This window comes from Carya illinoinensis, chromosome 9 (assembly GCF_018687715.1).
Source record: "Carya illinoinensis cultivar Pawnee chromosome 9, C.illinoinensisPawnee_v1, whole genome shotgun sequence".
NCBI classification, from domain to species: domain Eukaryota; kingdom Viridiplantae; phylum Streptophyta; class Magnoliopsida; order Fagales; family Juglandaceae; genus Carya; species Carya illinoinensis.
This window is the reverse complement of record NC_056760.1, coordinates 11,105,063-11,122,209: the sequence shown is the minus strand read 5'-3', so window position 1 is coordinate 11,122,209 and position 17,147 is coordinate 11,105,063. Positions and strand designations below refer to the sequence as shown.

General features: G+C 37.8%; 2 protein-coding genes across 3 annotated transcripts; both read left to right on the top strand.

Moving 5' to 3' along the window:
* Positions 1–889: 889 nt before the first annotated feature.
* On the top strand, positions 890–6,108 carry LOC122275516. The gene is made up of 6 exons (XM_043084617.1): positions 890–1,513; positions 1,672–1,827; positions 2,413–2,583; positions 3,087–3,131; positions 3,194–3,801; positions 4,938–6,108. The coding sequence occupies exons 1-6, from the start codon at positions 916–918 to the stop codon at positions 5,601–5,603; spliced, it is 2,244 nt and encodes a 747-aa protein (XP_042940551.1). The 5' UTR covers positions 890–915; the 3' UTR covers positions 5,604–6,108.
* A 2,478-nt stretch (positions 6,109–8,586) lies between these two features.
* Positions 8,587–16,801, top strand: LOC122275463. Of its 2 annotated transcripts, XM_043084530.1 has the most exons (4): positions 8,587–9,307; positions 14,049–14,201; positions 14,841–15,379; positions 15,691–16,801. In XM_043084530.1, the coding sequence occupies exons 1-4, from the start codon at positions 8,773–8,775 to the stop codon at positions 15,808–15,810; spliced, it is 1,347 nt and encodes a 448-aa protein (XP_042940464.1). In that variant the 5' UTR covers positions 8,587–8,772; the 3' UTR covers positions 15,811–16,801. The 2 variants fall into 2 exon arrangements, with proteins under 2 accessions (XP_042940464.1, XP_042940465.1); XM_043084531.1 differs by lacking the exon at positions 14,049–14,201 and having other exon boundaries at positions 8,589–9,307.
* Positions 16,802–17,147: the final 346 nt, after the last annotated feature.

The following is a 17,147-nucleotide window of genomic DNA, read 5'->3' as shown; positions in this document are numbered from 1 at the left end:
GTGGAGCGTAAAGTTAATTAAGATTCATCTCTTTGTGCTTATATCATGTTTAATTAAGCACTAGTGTCTACTTAATAAAAAGAGTCAAATTTAATCGTTTAATATTTTATATTATAACAATATAATATACACACATATATATAAATAAACACGTCTAATATTGCTAGATGGATAGTGCCATATCAACACGATAAATCACGACAAGAGTTAGACCGGAAAATAAAAAATAGCATATCTAATTGAGGCCGGTTTGGGTTTTAGGTTTAGGATTTGTTTAATATTTTCCAGTAAATTTTATAAGGAGTCAATTAAAAATGAGTCGTGAAAATGTTATTATATGACACATTAACCTTGCTCTTTATCAGTTTTTAATTAAGTAGATTAATTAACTGATTAAGATAATTTTCTCGGTTGTTTTCTCTTCTCACAATTAGGATTTAAGGATCTCGCAATGTTCTTATTAATTACTTTAATTTCTGCTCTGGGCTTCCGCTCTATCACACATAAAAAATAGTCGTGAAAAAGGAAGAACCTGCGTGTTACACATGCAGAAGTACAAAAGCAAAAGATAGCTAGTCATGTTCTTGTACTAATTTAATAAAGAAAAAGAGGGAAGAAACGTACACTCCAATCTCCATTGTACTAAATGAGGCAATCATTAGTTGCATGGGATTCTGAAGTAAAGGCAACAAACATATAGTTCTTTGCTTGATGCTCTCTAAATTGAAAAAGAGGGATCGAAGAATTAAGTGAATCAAACTCTACCGTATGATCCTCACTTAACCAAATAATTAACCCATGCATGCAATGCTAGTCTTTTCTCCTAATAATTAATGTCATATATATATATATATATATGAGGAGGGAGTCCTAGCTAACTAGAGCCAAATACACAACTTCTCTTTCTCTGTCCCCATGAAACCATCGCCGTCCATGGACCAAAAACAAGAAATCCAGCCTGTTAATGCTCCAGGGAGTCAGCCGCAGAACTCGGCACCGTCCGGTGAAAAAATTCAAGAGTTGATCCATTTTAAAGAAATTTATGAGGGCATCATGAAAGGGAACAGGGAGGAAGTAATGGCCAAGTATGCAAAACTAAAGAGTGGCGACCCTTCTGTCAACTCAACTGTGTTCAAGGATACCATCCTGCACATAGCAATCTACATGAGACAAGAGGACATCGCGAGAGAGATCCTGAAGAAATGCAGTCAGGAGACTCTACTTAAGCCAAATGCGATTGGGAACACCGTTCTCCACGAGGCTTCGGAAGCCAACATGATGAACCTTGCCAAGGATCTGTTAATATTAGTTCCCGACTTGCTGGATAAAGTTAACAAACACGGGGAAACAGCTCTCTTCAGAGCAGCGCACTTTGGTTGCGCTGAAATGTTCACTGTCCTAGCTGATATAATAGCCCAGAAAGAACGGCACCAAGGAACAGCACTTAAACCTCATTTGGAAAGAGATGATAAAAAAACCATTCTGCAAATTACAATTATCGCTGGCTTCTTTGGTGAGGTTTTATTTTATTTCTTTCTTTCCTTGATCCCCTCAAAAAATAGTGGAATCACATCTTCTCTATGGTCCTTTTTTATTTTTATTCTTTTTCTCTCGTACGTGCTTAACAAATAGTACTTCTTTCCTGGCCTATTTGAACTGCCATTAACACAGGTCTTGCATTGGAAATAGCTAAAAGGTATAAAGAAGTTTTAGTTGAACAAGAAATTGAAAATAGGATGCCAGTTGGACTTCAGCTCCTCTCATGCATTCCATCAGCATTTAAGAGCTCCACCAACTATGGATTAATCAAGAGATTCATTTATCACTGTACTATCCTTAGACCCTTCGTCTCATTAATATGTGCGTGTATATATATATATATATATATTTGTGTATGTATGTATTTAAATATGGTCTTCCTACAAAGACGCGATAAAATAGTTCCTCTTTTTTTGGGTAAAATCTTGCAATATTTATCCAATATTCTCCCATAATTTCAAATTGATTGTGTTCAAAAGCTTTTTTAATTTTTGGTGATCAAGTGTTGAAATTCAGTTCACCATTCTACAATTTCAAGCTAGCGCTATCATGCATGCTTGCACAATATATGGTAACTAGTATATAAATCTTGTCTTATTTAGTAATAAAGAGAAATACTTTGGTTATAAAGAAATTTTATAAAAATAAAATTATAAATTGACATGACTTAATGTTGTATGTCAGATTGTAAAATCACTTTTATTATAAAATAAATGATCTAAAATATCATATAATTTTTCCCCATGCATACATAGTATTGGTTTGAGGTGTAAGATATTTACAATAGAATGCTAATTATATTATCATTCTAGTTTCTCCAAATTTACAATTACGATCGAGCCCAATTTTTGGCAAATTATGGTGTCCATGCAGGCGTTCCCGCTAGTCATAAGGATTCTCAAAAGGAAAAAACGAGCCACCGACGAGATGCTTATGAATTTGAATTTGAAGATGATTATGAATTTGGTATGAATACACAGGAGAAAAAATCAGAGCACCCTGCATCGGGCCAGGTCTCTAAGATGGTACTTAAATTTAATTCAGGTATATGATACAGCCGTAGCTTTTTTAAATGATTTCTTTTTGTATTCTATAAAATATAGACAATTATTACGTGAAACTTGAATGTCGCGCGATTAAGATATATATATTTTTTTTAAAAAAATTAACATTAAAAATAATATTTTAATGATGTGACATTATCAGTTATTACATTAATCGTTTATAAAAATATATTATAAAATAGCAGCGTACACGTCATCAGTCAAATATATTAGTACTATTGATTTTGATCTTATTTTATGGATTAATTTGAGCCAGCAATATTACATTTATTTCTGTTTTTTTTATTATTTTTTTTATCGACTTATGCTCTGTAAATTTATACCGGATCAGTAATTATTTTTATAACTTATACAGGAGTACGTAGTTGGTAGACTTTTACCTCTTTTCTATATTTCATCTAAAGTTTAACATATATACAGATATATATATATATATATATATATCTAATCATATTAAAGTTTAATAAGAGGTATTTTTGGCAGAGCTAAGAAAGATTAACGTATCAATTTGGGGACGTCTTCGCAGAGGTACTCTCTCTCTCTCTCTCTCTCTCTGGTCTCTGTGTGTGTGACATCTTGCACTTGAACAGGATGGCCGATGATGAAAAGAATATATGAAGAGAAGAGAAAGCATGAAGCAGCTTTGGAACTCGCCAAGTTTCTAATAATAGAAGATCATGTGTCGTGGGAGGAAAGTATTCCTAGCGAAGGCGACAAAAAAGTGTCACCAGTGATTCCCAGGAACCCGAGAAGTCGAGACGACGGAAATAACCAAGAAAGAAGTAAAACTGGTTCTCCTGGGCAGGGGGAGAAGAAAGAGGGAACAGGATCTTCTTCTAATGTAACTGCAGAAAGTAGTGATCATCCCTCTACCACAAAGACTGCACCGTTGCTTCTGGCAGCGGCCGCAGGAATAATAGAGATTGTCGAGGAGATATTTGATGTGTATCCCCAGGCTATCGAGCACATATGTCCGGAAACGGGTAGAAACATATTGCACGAGGCCATTAGGCATCGTCGATTGGATATCTTTCGCCTCGTAAAGAAGAAGGATATACCAATGGTCAGGCTAGTTCGACAAATTGATAATTCTGGTTACACTATCTTGCATCAAGTTGGAGAGATAGGGTACCACACTGGAAGTACCCACCATCCTGGTCCAGCTTTCCAATTGCAAGAGGAGTTGCGATGGTTCGAGGTATGTAATTAAGCTAGCCCCCTCTTGCTAATTTCTTGTTCTGCTAAGCCAAATAATTAAATACAAACACACATTCATTATTTTCAAATTAATTTGTCTAGGATAATCTTAAGATAATATCTTTGATCCTTCTTTGGATAAGGTAAGAGTTTCTATTAATCCAAAAATTATGGATAGCCCACGAGGAGATATGATATATAGCCTACAGTCACCACGGGTACTACTATTCTAAACTTACATAAATTACTAGTATTACATCAAAAGAAAAATGATTTAGTTACAAAGAAATCCCGAAACAGGATCTAGGTTTGACCAAACGCCCGATAACCTCACCGAGACCAACCTTGCATCAACCATCAAGAACACGTGCCCGGTCCTAGTTTCAAAATGTAGAAAAACCGGTTTAATTTTTTAGGTTGAGATGTATAAAGTAAGTTGAAATAAGTTTAATTTTTGTTATGAGAAATTAAAAAAATAGGAGGTCTCATTAATAATTAGTTTAAGATAAGTTATCAATTAAACTCTCAATGTGCCTTAACTCGGTCAAAATTTCAAGTTCTTTAAAGTTTGATTTGAATAGTAAGTTGAGATGAGATGAGTTGAAATGAAAGTTAAATAAAATATTATTAAAATATTTTTTTAATATTAATATTATTTTAAGATTTGAAAACGTTAAATTGCTTATTATATTATGGGAAAATTTGTGAAAATTATAATAATAAAATAACATCATAGGTGTTGAGAGCCTCTCTGAATCCATACCAAGCTGAAATATCGCATCCTGCTCTTCCCACAGGGATTGGAAATTCAGAAATATATCATGAGTAGTTTTCTGTCTAGCTAACTAGGTCAGTAATGTACTAGCATATAACTTCATATTCATAGTTAGATCAGTAACATGATAGATGTACATGATGATCAAAACTTCTTATTACTATTTATTATTTTATTATTATTTTTTACATAATTTTACTATTATTCATTATTTTTTATTACTATTCATTACTTTATTATTACTTTTATTTACTTTTTACTATTATTTATAACATTTCTCAATATTTCTCAACACTCAAACCCCCTCGTGTTCTCAATTGTTTATTGACACGAATATAACATTCTATTTTATTTAAGTGCAGCGTGTGCAGAAGATAATACCCCACCACTATGAAATGCATCGCAGCAGCGAGAAGGTGGGGACCGCCGAAGAGTTCTTCGAAGAATCCCATAAAAAACTTCTCGAGGAGGCACAAGAATGGCTGAAGCGGACCTCGGAGTCTTGCTCTGCTGTCGCGGTTCTTATCGCCACTGTCGCCTTTGCGGCTGCTTACACCGTGCCAGGAGGTTCCGACGAAAAAACTGGGACCCCAATCCTCCTTCACGACCCTTTCTTCTTGATTTTCACTGTCATGGACGTTCTCTCCCTTGCGAGTTCATTAACTTCCGTAGTCATGTTCCTCTCTATCCTCACCTCACCCTTTCATCTCAAGAGTTTCCGTCACTCTCTTCCTCGGAAACTCACACTCGGCTTCACCTTCCTCTTCTTCTCAGTGGCTGTGACCATGCTTGCTTTTGCTGCAACTATTATGCTCATCGTTCGTTTAAAGAAGCGGTGGACTACCACGCTTATGTATACTGCTGCATTCCTTCCAGTAAGTATTTTTGCACTCTTGCAGTTCCCCCTGTATGTTGCGTTCATGAGTACTTGGAAGTTCTCTCTTAAAGTCATTAAGGGCATTCTTCCCCGGCATTGTAGGTTTAAGACCCCTAAAACCTCCTCCGTTTACAGGACCCATTATTCTTAGATTAATTCCAACTCCACATATGGAACCCAAATCTCGACCCTCATCAGCAATACATGATTTCGCAAGCTTGATAACGTAATACTAGGAAATTCCAAGTTACCAGGCCCAAATCTCGAGTCTCATCATCAGCAATACATTTTACAAGTATTCCACGCATAATTACTACTATTTTGGATAAGTACCGAACTCCATATATAAATATAACTCTCGTCAGTTATTCAAACCTCCACTCTTCAAAAAAGTAGTAGGCATGGAGTACTTCCTAGAGATCGATGACCAGCTAGGGCATTTATTCATCAGGTAACTTGGAATTTCCAAGTATATATTATGTTATCAGCATGCAAAATGTATCACTAAATAAAAGACCACCAAACCATGTTATTAATTAAGCTGTATTACAATATTTACATGTGCGATCATATTTAAGTGTGTGAACAGTGAAGTGCATCTACTGCTCTGAACTTATTTCTTTAGAAGGATTTATTGACATGTATGTCTTTTAATCTATTTAGACTACTGATTACCGATGTTTTAGTTAGAAGCATTTTATTACAATAATAATATAAACAAAAGACCTTAGGGACAAGCATATTGAAATAACTTTATAAACAGAACAAAGACACTGTTTATCCCCTTGGCAATTGGTCGTGTATAGTTGCAATTAGTCAAGTAGAACAAAAACCACTTTGTCACCATATTGGGTGCGCTTATGGTGACAATTTTAAACCTATAGCAAGGCCACAATTTTAAACCTATAGCAAGGCCGCCAGTAACAGAACAAAGGTCACAATTATAACTCGTGGCAGAGTCGTAACCAAAGCAGAACATAATATTATGCCTTAGATGTAATGTCCCACTAGAAGGCACATTTGCATTTTAAAATTTATATTCCAAATTAAATTATACCATAAAAACACTTTTCTAAATATGCTTTATACACTAGCTAGCTTGAGAATATAATTTCTCAAAAAAGAAAAGATTGATGCTACATTCTGTTGTGTATTGCGTAAGTACCGTACAATCTCTTTAAAAAAGACCTTACTCAAAGGTTACACTCATGGTGTACATTGAACAAACTACAACAGTCTCAGATCATCAAGGTGCACGTGAAAGATGGATTTTCGGGAGATAAAAAAAGATCTAATTTGGCAGGTATTTTATGCGCTTTGATGCTAATTTGGCAAGTATTTTATGCTTTTGTGGATGCTAATTTGGCGGGTATTTCATGTTTGGAAAAATTTCGTTGTAATTAATTTTGTGTATCAATATGTACATCTATTTAATATGATTGGTCAGAAAATCAGATTTTTATGAAAATAATATTAATTTAAATTTTAAATATAAAAATAATACTAATATTAATACACAGGCTAGTACGCATATTCGATTGTATAAAACAAAACTCTTTACGCTTTTGTGGATGACTCGATTATAATTGATAGAGTAATCAATCGAAATGATCAATTAGTGAAGTACTTTTGGACCGATATAAAATGACAAAACTCATACTTCTTATGATCCTAAGATAAGATATAAAGTCAGAGTCCTCTAAAAATAAAAAAATAAAAAAAAATAAAGATATAAAGTCAGAGAATAGAGTTATGTACGTAATTAAGTCCATCCCCTAAATCCGTATCAAACATGATTACGATATGAAGAATGTTACACATCATTCTATATCATATATTTTATATATTAAAATATAATTTTTTATTATTTTTATTTTTATTTTTTATTTTATTCTTATTAAAATAATTGAATTATTCTATTTATCATCCACACACTACATATTTATTATAGAAAAAATGAAAAAAAAATTAAAATAAATGTAGTGTGTGAAGTGTGAGGATGACAAGAAAAATTTTCCTTACGGTATATAGAATTAATCAGTTTCCAAATGTAATATGACTTTTAATGTCTTTTTTGTTTTTATTATACGATATTTTATTTAATATATTATTAAGTATTGCATTCCTTAAACAGAAGCATCCCGACACCATTAACAAATGTATGGAGATGTAAGCCTTACTAACTTAACATGCATGATTCTAAACCTTTATACACCATATTATATATATATATATATATATATACTTACAATTTTACATACAAGATATATTTTATAAATTTTATTTTTAAATTTAAATTTTAAATTTTAAATTTATAATTTTTAGTATATCAATAATTGATACATCAGCACGTGAAGTAAAAATTGTAAATATATATAACATTTCTCACACATATACATGTGTTATATATATATATATTAATGGCTAATGAGGATGGATAAAGTGGCCTGAAAATCATTTCAAGATTGGGATGATCAATTCTTTTTAATTGAGATTTCCAACCATACATAAACAAACTTAATTGATTAGCTTAAGGTACGGACGTACGTACGTACTGTTTTCATGATCAACATTACATATTGCGCTTTAAAAGATTTAGAAACTTTTGAACTTTTTCTTCAAGCAAAGGCCTGGAGAGAATTTAACTTTAATATTTTTATACCAAGATGCATGCGAATATATCCCATGTACTACTGCGAGCCGAATATTCGTCATAACCAGCTAGCCCGCGCACATGATGATATTAGGTATCCTCAAAAGACAATGATACATCACTGACTATTCTATAATTTATCTACAACTTTATATTAAAAAATTATTTTTCTTACTTTAATTCAAAATGGTTGTCCTAGCAACAGTTTAAAGTGCAATAAAAAAATAATTATTTAATACACAGTTGTAAACCAATTATAATATAGTTGGAATTATATCATTTTCCGTACTGAAAATTTGACTTGAGAACACAAAGATGCCGCATGACTTCTCCTTGAATAAAGTCATGCGCATGGAATAGATCGAATTTCAGTGCTGCCTCCAATTATTAGAATAATATTAAGATCATCATGACAAATCTAATTCCGGCCCACAAAATGGAGCACTTACGTACTTAACCTTTATTTTATGCTCATGCAGTATGATCATCACTCTCAATTGAACTTTGTAAGAACGCATGCAGTATTACTACGCAGTCTACAAGTACTCCGAATAGTTTCTTTGGTTTTAGCTGCAATCTATATAAACCAACTCCCAAAAAGCTACAAGAGCCCCCTCTCTCTCTCTCTCTCTCCCCCCCCCATATTTACACACATCAAGCGCGGGCGATGCAGTCCAACGCAGAAAAGCTCGATATTGCTTCAAAGCATAAGAAAAATGTGGATTTGTACCGAGCTTTGTTGGATGACAAAACGAAGAAGGTGAAAAAAGAATGTGCCAGATTTGATGAGCACGCATTACAGATATTGACAATCCATGATGACACTGTGCTACATGCGGCCACTTACGCCAAACAATCCCGATTGGTACTCGACCTTCTAGAGGCATTGCCCTCCGCTCATCTCGATAGAATGACCCGCCAAAACCACCAAGGAAACACCATCCTCCACGATGCGGCAACGTCCGAAGACAACCTTGATGTGGCAAAGAAGGTGTTTGAGAAAGCTCCGGGACTCTTATGCATGCGTAACCACCTTGGAGAGACCGCTCTCTTTCGATCGGTTCGCTATGGCAACAAAAAGATATTCAACTTTCTTGCAGAAAAAATTGACGGCTACAAAGAAGATCATACTAAGCAACTCTTCCTTCAGAGGAGTGATAAAACCACCATTCTTCACGTTGCCATTCTTGCGCAACATTTCGGTTAGTTAATGATCTTCCATTCATAACTTCATGATACAATCCATGCGGCCATGCATTGATGCACATGTTTCTCCCGATCAACTATAATCAAAATATGACTTTTCTCTCTGTTTTCCCCCTTGCATGAAATTTGAAAACAGATTTTGTTGCACCTCCGGCCGCCCAGAAATCACACCCACAATAGATAGAGACAATATTTAAGTGGTTCGGCAACTTGTCTACGTCCACTGAAGCGGAAATTCGATTTTTCAATATGTTTGTACAATTTTACAAACACTCACAACATCTCTCTATCTCTCTCAAACGGCCTCCGTTCTGGGTTTCCCCAGAACCCATTTTCGCCCTCTGCCCTCTGCCCGATCTCTCACTTCAGTGAGAATAATTTTCTCTTCACAACTCATCTCCATTTATAGGAGAACCCATGGGGGACAAATTGCCACCCTTCTTGACCAAGTGAGTCTCCTTTCGGTGTAGATGAATGTTGGTCAATCTTTGCTGCAGACTTCGGTGGAGTGGGTGGGTGATGGCTGGGTAGGTGGCTGTAAATCCACAACCATTTCACACTTGGGCAATTCACACTTGGGTTGATTTTTAACAATCACCCCCTCCACCCAAGTGTGCCATACCAGGCTGCTTGCAAACTGATTCATTCTTCAAATGATTTCACTCCTTCATTGGAATGCTTGTCAACCATGAGAGATCCGCTATCACATGCATCTGCAGGTACGTCTTTAAATGGATGTCCAGATGCTTCTCCAAATGCATCTTCAAATGCATCAACATCGCCTACACCCACGGAGCTTGTAAGGGATTTTCTTCAGAGGAGATTTACAAGTGCCTAACTGCACAATCTCAACTCTCTAGGATTTTTTCTTTTGCTTGAGTCTATGAGTCCGCACTCATGTACACCTTGAGCAAACTAAGCTTCGCTCTAGCCACATCCGAGTGAACAATCTGCCTGATGCCTTTACAGTTTCAAACCAGACTCCATAATCCTACAATCACACCAATCTCTAACTTGGAGACTGGTTCTCAACATGCCGAGCTCTATCTCCAGCACGATCCCTTATTATCTACACAATTTCACAGCTCATGTCTTCAAGTCAGAAGACTAACTAAAGTGATGCATAACTTTAGTTTATCACGTACAGTGCCCTTAATCAACACATCTATATATAGGGCAACACATCTCCCACTGCACTGGGAATCAATGGTCTCGCACAGACCTTGACACATATCAGAGAACCTGTTGCTAAGGTTTCCATCTCTAATCTGGGTGACTTACCCTTCATCCTGCTGCTATCTTCAGTCGCATATGCCCATCTTGTGTGCAGTCTCCGACTTGCATAATCTCCCTTCTTACAAGATTTTTCTTCATACCGTAGTTCACTACCTTCATTCAGCAGGATGCATTTTAAGGTAGTAACCACCATGGAGGTCTAATCGTCTTGGCAGTTCTTTAGGTGTAGATATCCCTGGAACATCTGACGTTTTGTTCCCATCTCTCACACCTGTACTTCATGTCGTGGTCTAGGGAGATTTCTTTAGAAAAGTAAAACTGGGTTCCTTTTACTTTCTCATCTAATTTACACGACAATTAAACCGAGCCAAGACCAATTAATCCTTCGTGACCTTCCAATGCCAAATGCTATTCGGCAACAATAGCAACAATCTCCACCTCAATGAAGATCTTCATAGCTCCCGCTATCATGATTCACCATAAAATCATATCCACTTAGAATAAACCAATTCCAAGCATTTCACTTCGGCCCATGTCGAAAATAACCTTGCTGAAAATTATGGTGTAACTTCCACATTTGGCTCTCCTGGAAGTTCATCAGCCATCGACATGAATTTCCACGACACACTCTGCATTAATGCCAAACCAATGCCTGTGTGCAAACTTGTAGATCTGCTAACATTAACACATCCTCTATCATGGCAACTCTGGGAATTAGCGGCATGCCATGAGGATATACATGTCTCTTTTTTTTTTCATGAAGAGAGACACAACATTAGCATCAATACCAGTATCTCCATTTACTGACTTGGAGCCACTTGCCGAAACTGCTCCTTGTACTAGCCGTTTCACCACTCGCTAGTATCACTGTTGACTTCAGGGATTGATTTGCCCTTCAACGCCTTTGAGAAAACACTACTGAATGACTGCTGCCTTCAAGCTGTCTTTAACAGCATTGTGCACTGCAAGAAACGCAACGCCATGTATTTCTTCAGTCACCATATTCACAGCATCATTCTCAATTTTCTCCTGATTTTAACAGTCTCTTGTGGCCTGTTTTGCCACAATTTCTAGCGAATCATCTGTTGTCCAGATCTTGACTTGCCTCTATCCTTACAATCAACATTCAGGACCAACAACTCGAGATCTTGCCAGAATCTCTTCTGCGCACCTCCTCATCTAGGATAAGATCTCTTATATTGAGAAATTTCAACTTTGACTTCTCTGCAGAATTACTCATAGCCATTCTCATGACCTCCCAACCTTTTGACCACAACGCCAAATGCTATTGGACAACAATAGTACCTTCTGCCTTATCTGAAATTGAACCGTTTCTCCACCTCAAATTTGACAAGATTTGAAGCCTTACTTCCTAACATTGCTTTAATGAATTTACCGTAGAAATGAATAGTACCTTACTAAGTCAGTTCCCAGGAAAGACTGGAGGGTCACAATGGACACATTTAAAATTTCCAATCTCCTAGACATAACTTTCTTATACTGTACGTATCCACACTACCACACCAAAGCTTCATCTGCACTTTGTTATTTGCAACTGGCTTTTCAAAGAAAGCCATAATGAGATCCGATGTGGTTCTCCTCTTAATAACAATATGCTCCATGAGTTGTATGACTGCAAAAAACCTGCTGATATAACAAGTTAATCAGCATCGTCCAATGATCTGAAATTTGCTCCATCAAATTTCACGATCTCAACTGGCTTAAATCAAGCCCAAAACCAATGAGTCTGGCACGACTCCAACTGGTTGCGATCAAGCCAAAAACAATTGAGTCCGTCACGACTCCAACTTGCTACGATCAAGCCCAAAACAAATGAGTCCGTCACGACTCCAACTGACTACGATCAAGCCCAAAACAAATGAGTCCGTCACGACTCCAACTGGCTACGATCAAGCCCAAAGCAAATGAGTCTGTCACGACTCCAACTGACTACGATCAAGCCCACAGCAAATGAGTCCGTCATGACTCCAACTGGCTACGATCAAGCCCACAACTGATCTGCAACACGTGGACGGTTCAGATCAAATGTACCGATGGCGAATCTCAACATTCCCACCATACCGATGAGTCCGGAATGATCCAAATAGTTTGTCATCACGATTGAACTCCAACTGGCGTTGATCTAGCCCAAAATGATCTCCAACACCTCGACAGTTCAGATCGACAGTACTGATGGCGAATCTCCACATTCCCACCGTACAGATGAGTTCGAAATGATCCAAATAGTTTGTCAGCACTATTTGATCATCACAATTGAACTCCAACCGGCGTAGATCTAGCCCAAAATGATCTGCAACACTTCGACAGTTCAGATTGATAGTACCGATGGCGAATCTCAATATTCTCACCGTACGGATGAGTCCAGAATGATCCAAATAGTTTGTCATCACCATTTGATCATCGCAATTAGACTCCAATTGGCGTAGATCTATCCCAAAATGATCTGCAACACATCGACAGTACCGATGGCGAATCTCAATATTCCCATCGTATAGATGAGTCCGGAATGATTCAAATAGTTGAAAAGCACTATTTGATCGTTCAAATCGGACTCCGCATGGCTTAGATCTAGCCCAACAAAGATCTGAAAAACAGACGGTTCAGATTGTCTGGCGCATGTCTTACACGCGCCGCAGTAGGGCGTCTAAGGCGCGTGGACAACAAGCGCCACAGTAGCTTGTGCGCGTGGGGAGTGCGTGAGGCAAGTGGAGTTCACGCGCCGAGCCTCAGTAGGGCGCGTGGGGGCACGTGAGCGCATGTCCGTCACGCGTCTTCAACCTCTGGCGCGCGTGAGGGAGCGTGTATCTCAGTCGTCTTCCTCCTCCGACGCGCGTGGGGGCGCGTAGATGACAGCAGTGCACGCGCGGACCTTCTAGGGGCGCGTGTAGGCTCCTCCGACCTCCGTTTTCGATGCCGTTTGCGGCTACGGATCCGTCTCGATGAGAGGAACATTGTGGTGTGATCAAAAGTTGATTTTGATCAACTGTAATTTTCTGGGTAGCACGAACCAAAGCTCTGATACCATTTGTTGCGCCTCCGGCCGCCCAGAAATCACACCCACAATAGATAGAGACAATATTTAAGTGGTTCGGCAACTTGCCTACGTCCACTGAAGCAGAAATTCGATTTTTCAATATGTTTGTACAATTTTACAAACACTCACAACATCTCTCTATCTCTCTCAAATGGCCTCCGTTCTGGGTTTCCCCAGAACCCATTTTCGCCCTCTGCCCTCTGCCCGATCTCTCACCTCAGTGAGGATAATTTTCTCTTCACAACTCATCTCCTTTTATAGGAGAACCCATGGGGGACAAATTGCCACCCTTCTTGACCAAGTGAGTCTCCTTTCGGTGCAGATGAATGTTGGTCAATCTTTGCTGCAGACTTCGATGGAGTGGGTGGGTGATGGCTGGGTAGGTGGCTGTAAATCCATAATCATTTCACACTTGGGCAATTCACACTTGGGTTGATTTTCAACAGATTTGGCCCATGACATTGCGTCAAAGTTCGAACACCTAGTTGGTGAACGAGACGCGGATGGGATGACTGGTCTTCAGCTTCTATCCTGCAATCCGGGTGCTTTTCGACGAGAGGGCTGTAAAGGGGAATTCCCGAAACAAATAATCGATTCTAGTTCGTTTTTATCCAATCTTTACCCTGTTATTGTTGTGTGTATTGTGTTTAGTGATTTACGAGTGCGAAGGTGCCTACTTTTTTTAATGCTAGTTGGAAATGGATGCCAATTTCGAAGTCTTTCCATGTTAATTGCTAATGAATTAAGCAAGATGCGATCAGTTATAGATATAATAGTCAATCTTAGGATCCTTTTTTTTTTTTTTATATATATATATATCCCAAATAGAAATTTACGTACTCACATGACAAATTTCAAGAATCATATACGTACTGAACTGTATTACTCTTCCTTTAATTTTTTTTTTTTTCCCTTTTTGCATGATTTATAGTTTAGAGATGCAAGTTAATATACTTCCGGTAGATATGTTTTAGTTGCTTCGAGAAGATATTTGTCACAAATTATTGGAAAAATTAATGGATATATATATATATATATATATGCTACGTAAAAGAAACACAGATATTACTTGGCTAATCTCTAGATAGAAAGGAGAAATTGAATGACACTTAATTAGTACGTAAGAAAAACTATTATAAGATTTAATTGCGGAAGAATTCTCTAGCTAGCTAATTAGAATTAATGTACATATATGTGAATCCGGTACTGACTTCCGAACTCATAATATTGTATTTCAGCCAAACGGTCAAGATCAGTTGATAAGTCTAGGTATGATTCAGCATTGAAACTTGCCAAGTTCTTAATAGAAAGAGATTTTTCTTGGGAGGCAACTTATCCTGCAATAGACCAGAGTAAGCCTAGGCTCCACAAATATGGCGGGGCTCCAAGCGTGGACAGGGGAGTTGGACAAGGCCCCCAATTGATGAGTACAGCGCTTGGTCAAGGGGATCAACCAGAAACGGCTACTCCTTTGTTTTTGGCAACTAAGTCGGGATGCGTAGACATTGCTGAAAAAATATTGGAAGTTTACCCTCAGGCAGTCGAGCATATCGATGACAAAGGGCGGAACATTTTGCATGTAGCGATCAAGTACCGCCAAGAAAAGATTTTCCAGCTTGTACAGAAATTGGAACTGCCAATGAAGAGGCTGGTACGAAAAGTAGACAACGATGGTAATTCTATACTTCATACTGTTGGAATAAAAGTTGAAGATTATACACCTGAGGAACTGCGAGGCCCCGCATATCAATTGCGAGAAGAAATGCAATGGTTTGAGGTGATGCACTTCTAGATAATCCTTTTTTCTTGCTGCTTTGGGCACAAAAACACACATTGCCGCACTTCCAAGCAATAACTCATTATGATCTAGATCTTATTTAAAGTAAGACACTTTCTTATCAACCTAAGTAATTTTTAGGACAATATCAATCGTTGGTTAAACATTCTGGCCGGCCAATTTATTCTTTCAAGGAGGTTGAATTGTTTACACTATATATGTGTGTGTATGTATATGTGTGTATATATATATATTTCATTGAGTCTCCATGTACTAATTTTGGTGTTTTTTGCACGTGTTCACGTGTGCAGCTTGTGTATACAGTCACCCCACCCCATTTCCGTGATCACCGTAACAATATGAATCTGACTGCTGAGGGGTTATTTTACAAAGCTAACAATGAACTCCGAACAGCAGCAACAGATGGCTAAAGCGGACGGCAGAAGGATGCACTGTTGTGGCAGTTCTCATTGCTACCGTTGCCTTTGCTGCTGCCTATACAGTACCAGGAGGCCCTAATAGTCAGACCGGCGCTCCACTCCTCGCCAATAAACCTCTCTTTGTGGTTTTTACGGTGACCGATGTACTGTCCCTTTCATTTGCTTTGACATCAGTGGTAATATTTCTCTCAATCGTCACGTCGCCATTTCGATTATCAAACTTCAGGGAATCTCTTCTGACTAAGCTAATGTTAGCTTTCACATTTCTTTTTCTCTCCGTATCCATGATGATGATTGCGTTTGCAGCAACCGTCCTCCTCATGATACAGAAGAGAGAGAGCTGGACAAAAGTAATCCTATATGCACTCTCTTTTCTACCAGTTGGAATCTTCGCACTTTCATATTTCCCTCTCTATCCTTCATTAGCAGAATCCTTCAAGTATTTGCTGAAGAAGCTAAGGCAGGCAATGTCTCGTAACTTTCCTAATCCAGTGCTATCTAGGCCAACCAATTTGTTCCATGGTTATAGAAATCGAAGCAACCACCGCCAAATCGATCAGAATGGACGGCTGGAGACACAAAATCGTTGTTGCCAGTTAGCCTAACAACACTCGAATTTCTCGGTTTGAAGCAGACCATCATGTCGTCACTAATTGCCTATATATAGGATTTCCGTCCCATATAGTTTCTTGGCCGGCTTCTGCTTTTTACTATGGTTTATCCCTGAAAACATTGTAGTTGATATGTGTGCATTCTATTGGTTGTATTTGTCTTGGTGTGGCGCCAGGTTGACGTTGTAGACTTGTAGTGTGTTACGTAAACAAAGTAAGGAAACAGAGGCCAAGTAAGGAAGGATGCAAGGCAACTATTACTAGAATAAACTGAATTATGTAATCTTGTCTTGTTTAGGAAGTCTATCAATTAGTCATATTTCCATATATGCTGCTGCTTGAAATAAGATCATCACGAAAATTATTCTCAACTTCGGTTGTCAACTTCGACAGTGGTAACCTGTTTCATTCCATGACTCTTATTAACCGATCCTAGCACTTAGTCTGGGGTATAATTCTGTCAATTATGTATGTGGATGAATCAACCCCATACGAAAATAGGAAGAGGAAACTGAAATGGAGGTCTATCTGCAATTGTTATCGATATGCTGTTAGACATTTTGTTGCAGGTGGAGACAAAAACAGTGAACAGTGCACCGAAAAACACTGAATGCACCGTTGCACCGTATGCTCCTTTGTATTATTAGGCACCTCCCCACCTCCCCCTTGAATCATGCAGCAAATTGCTGCATCGTACTGATATGCTCTCCTATAAAT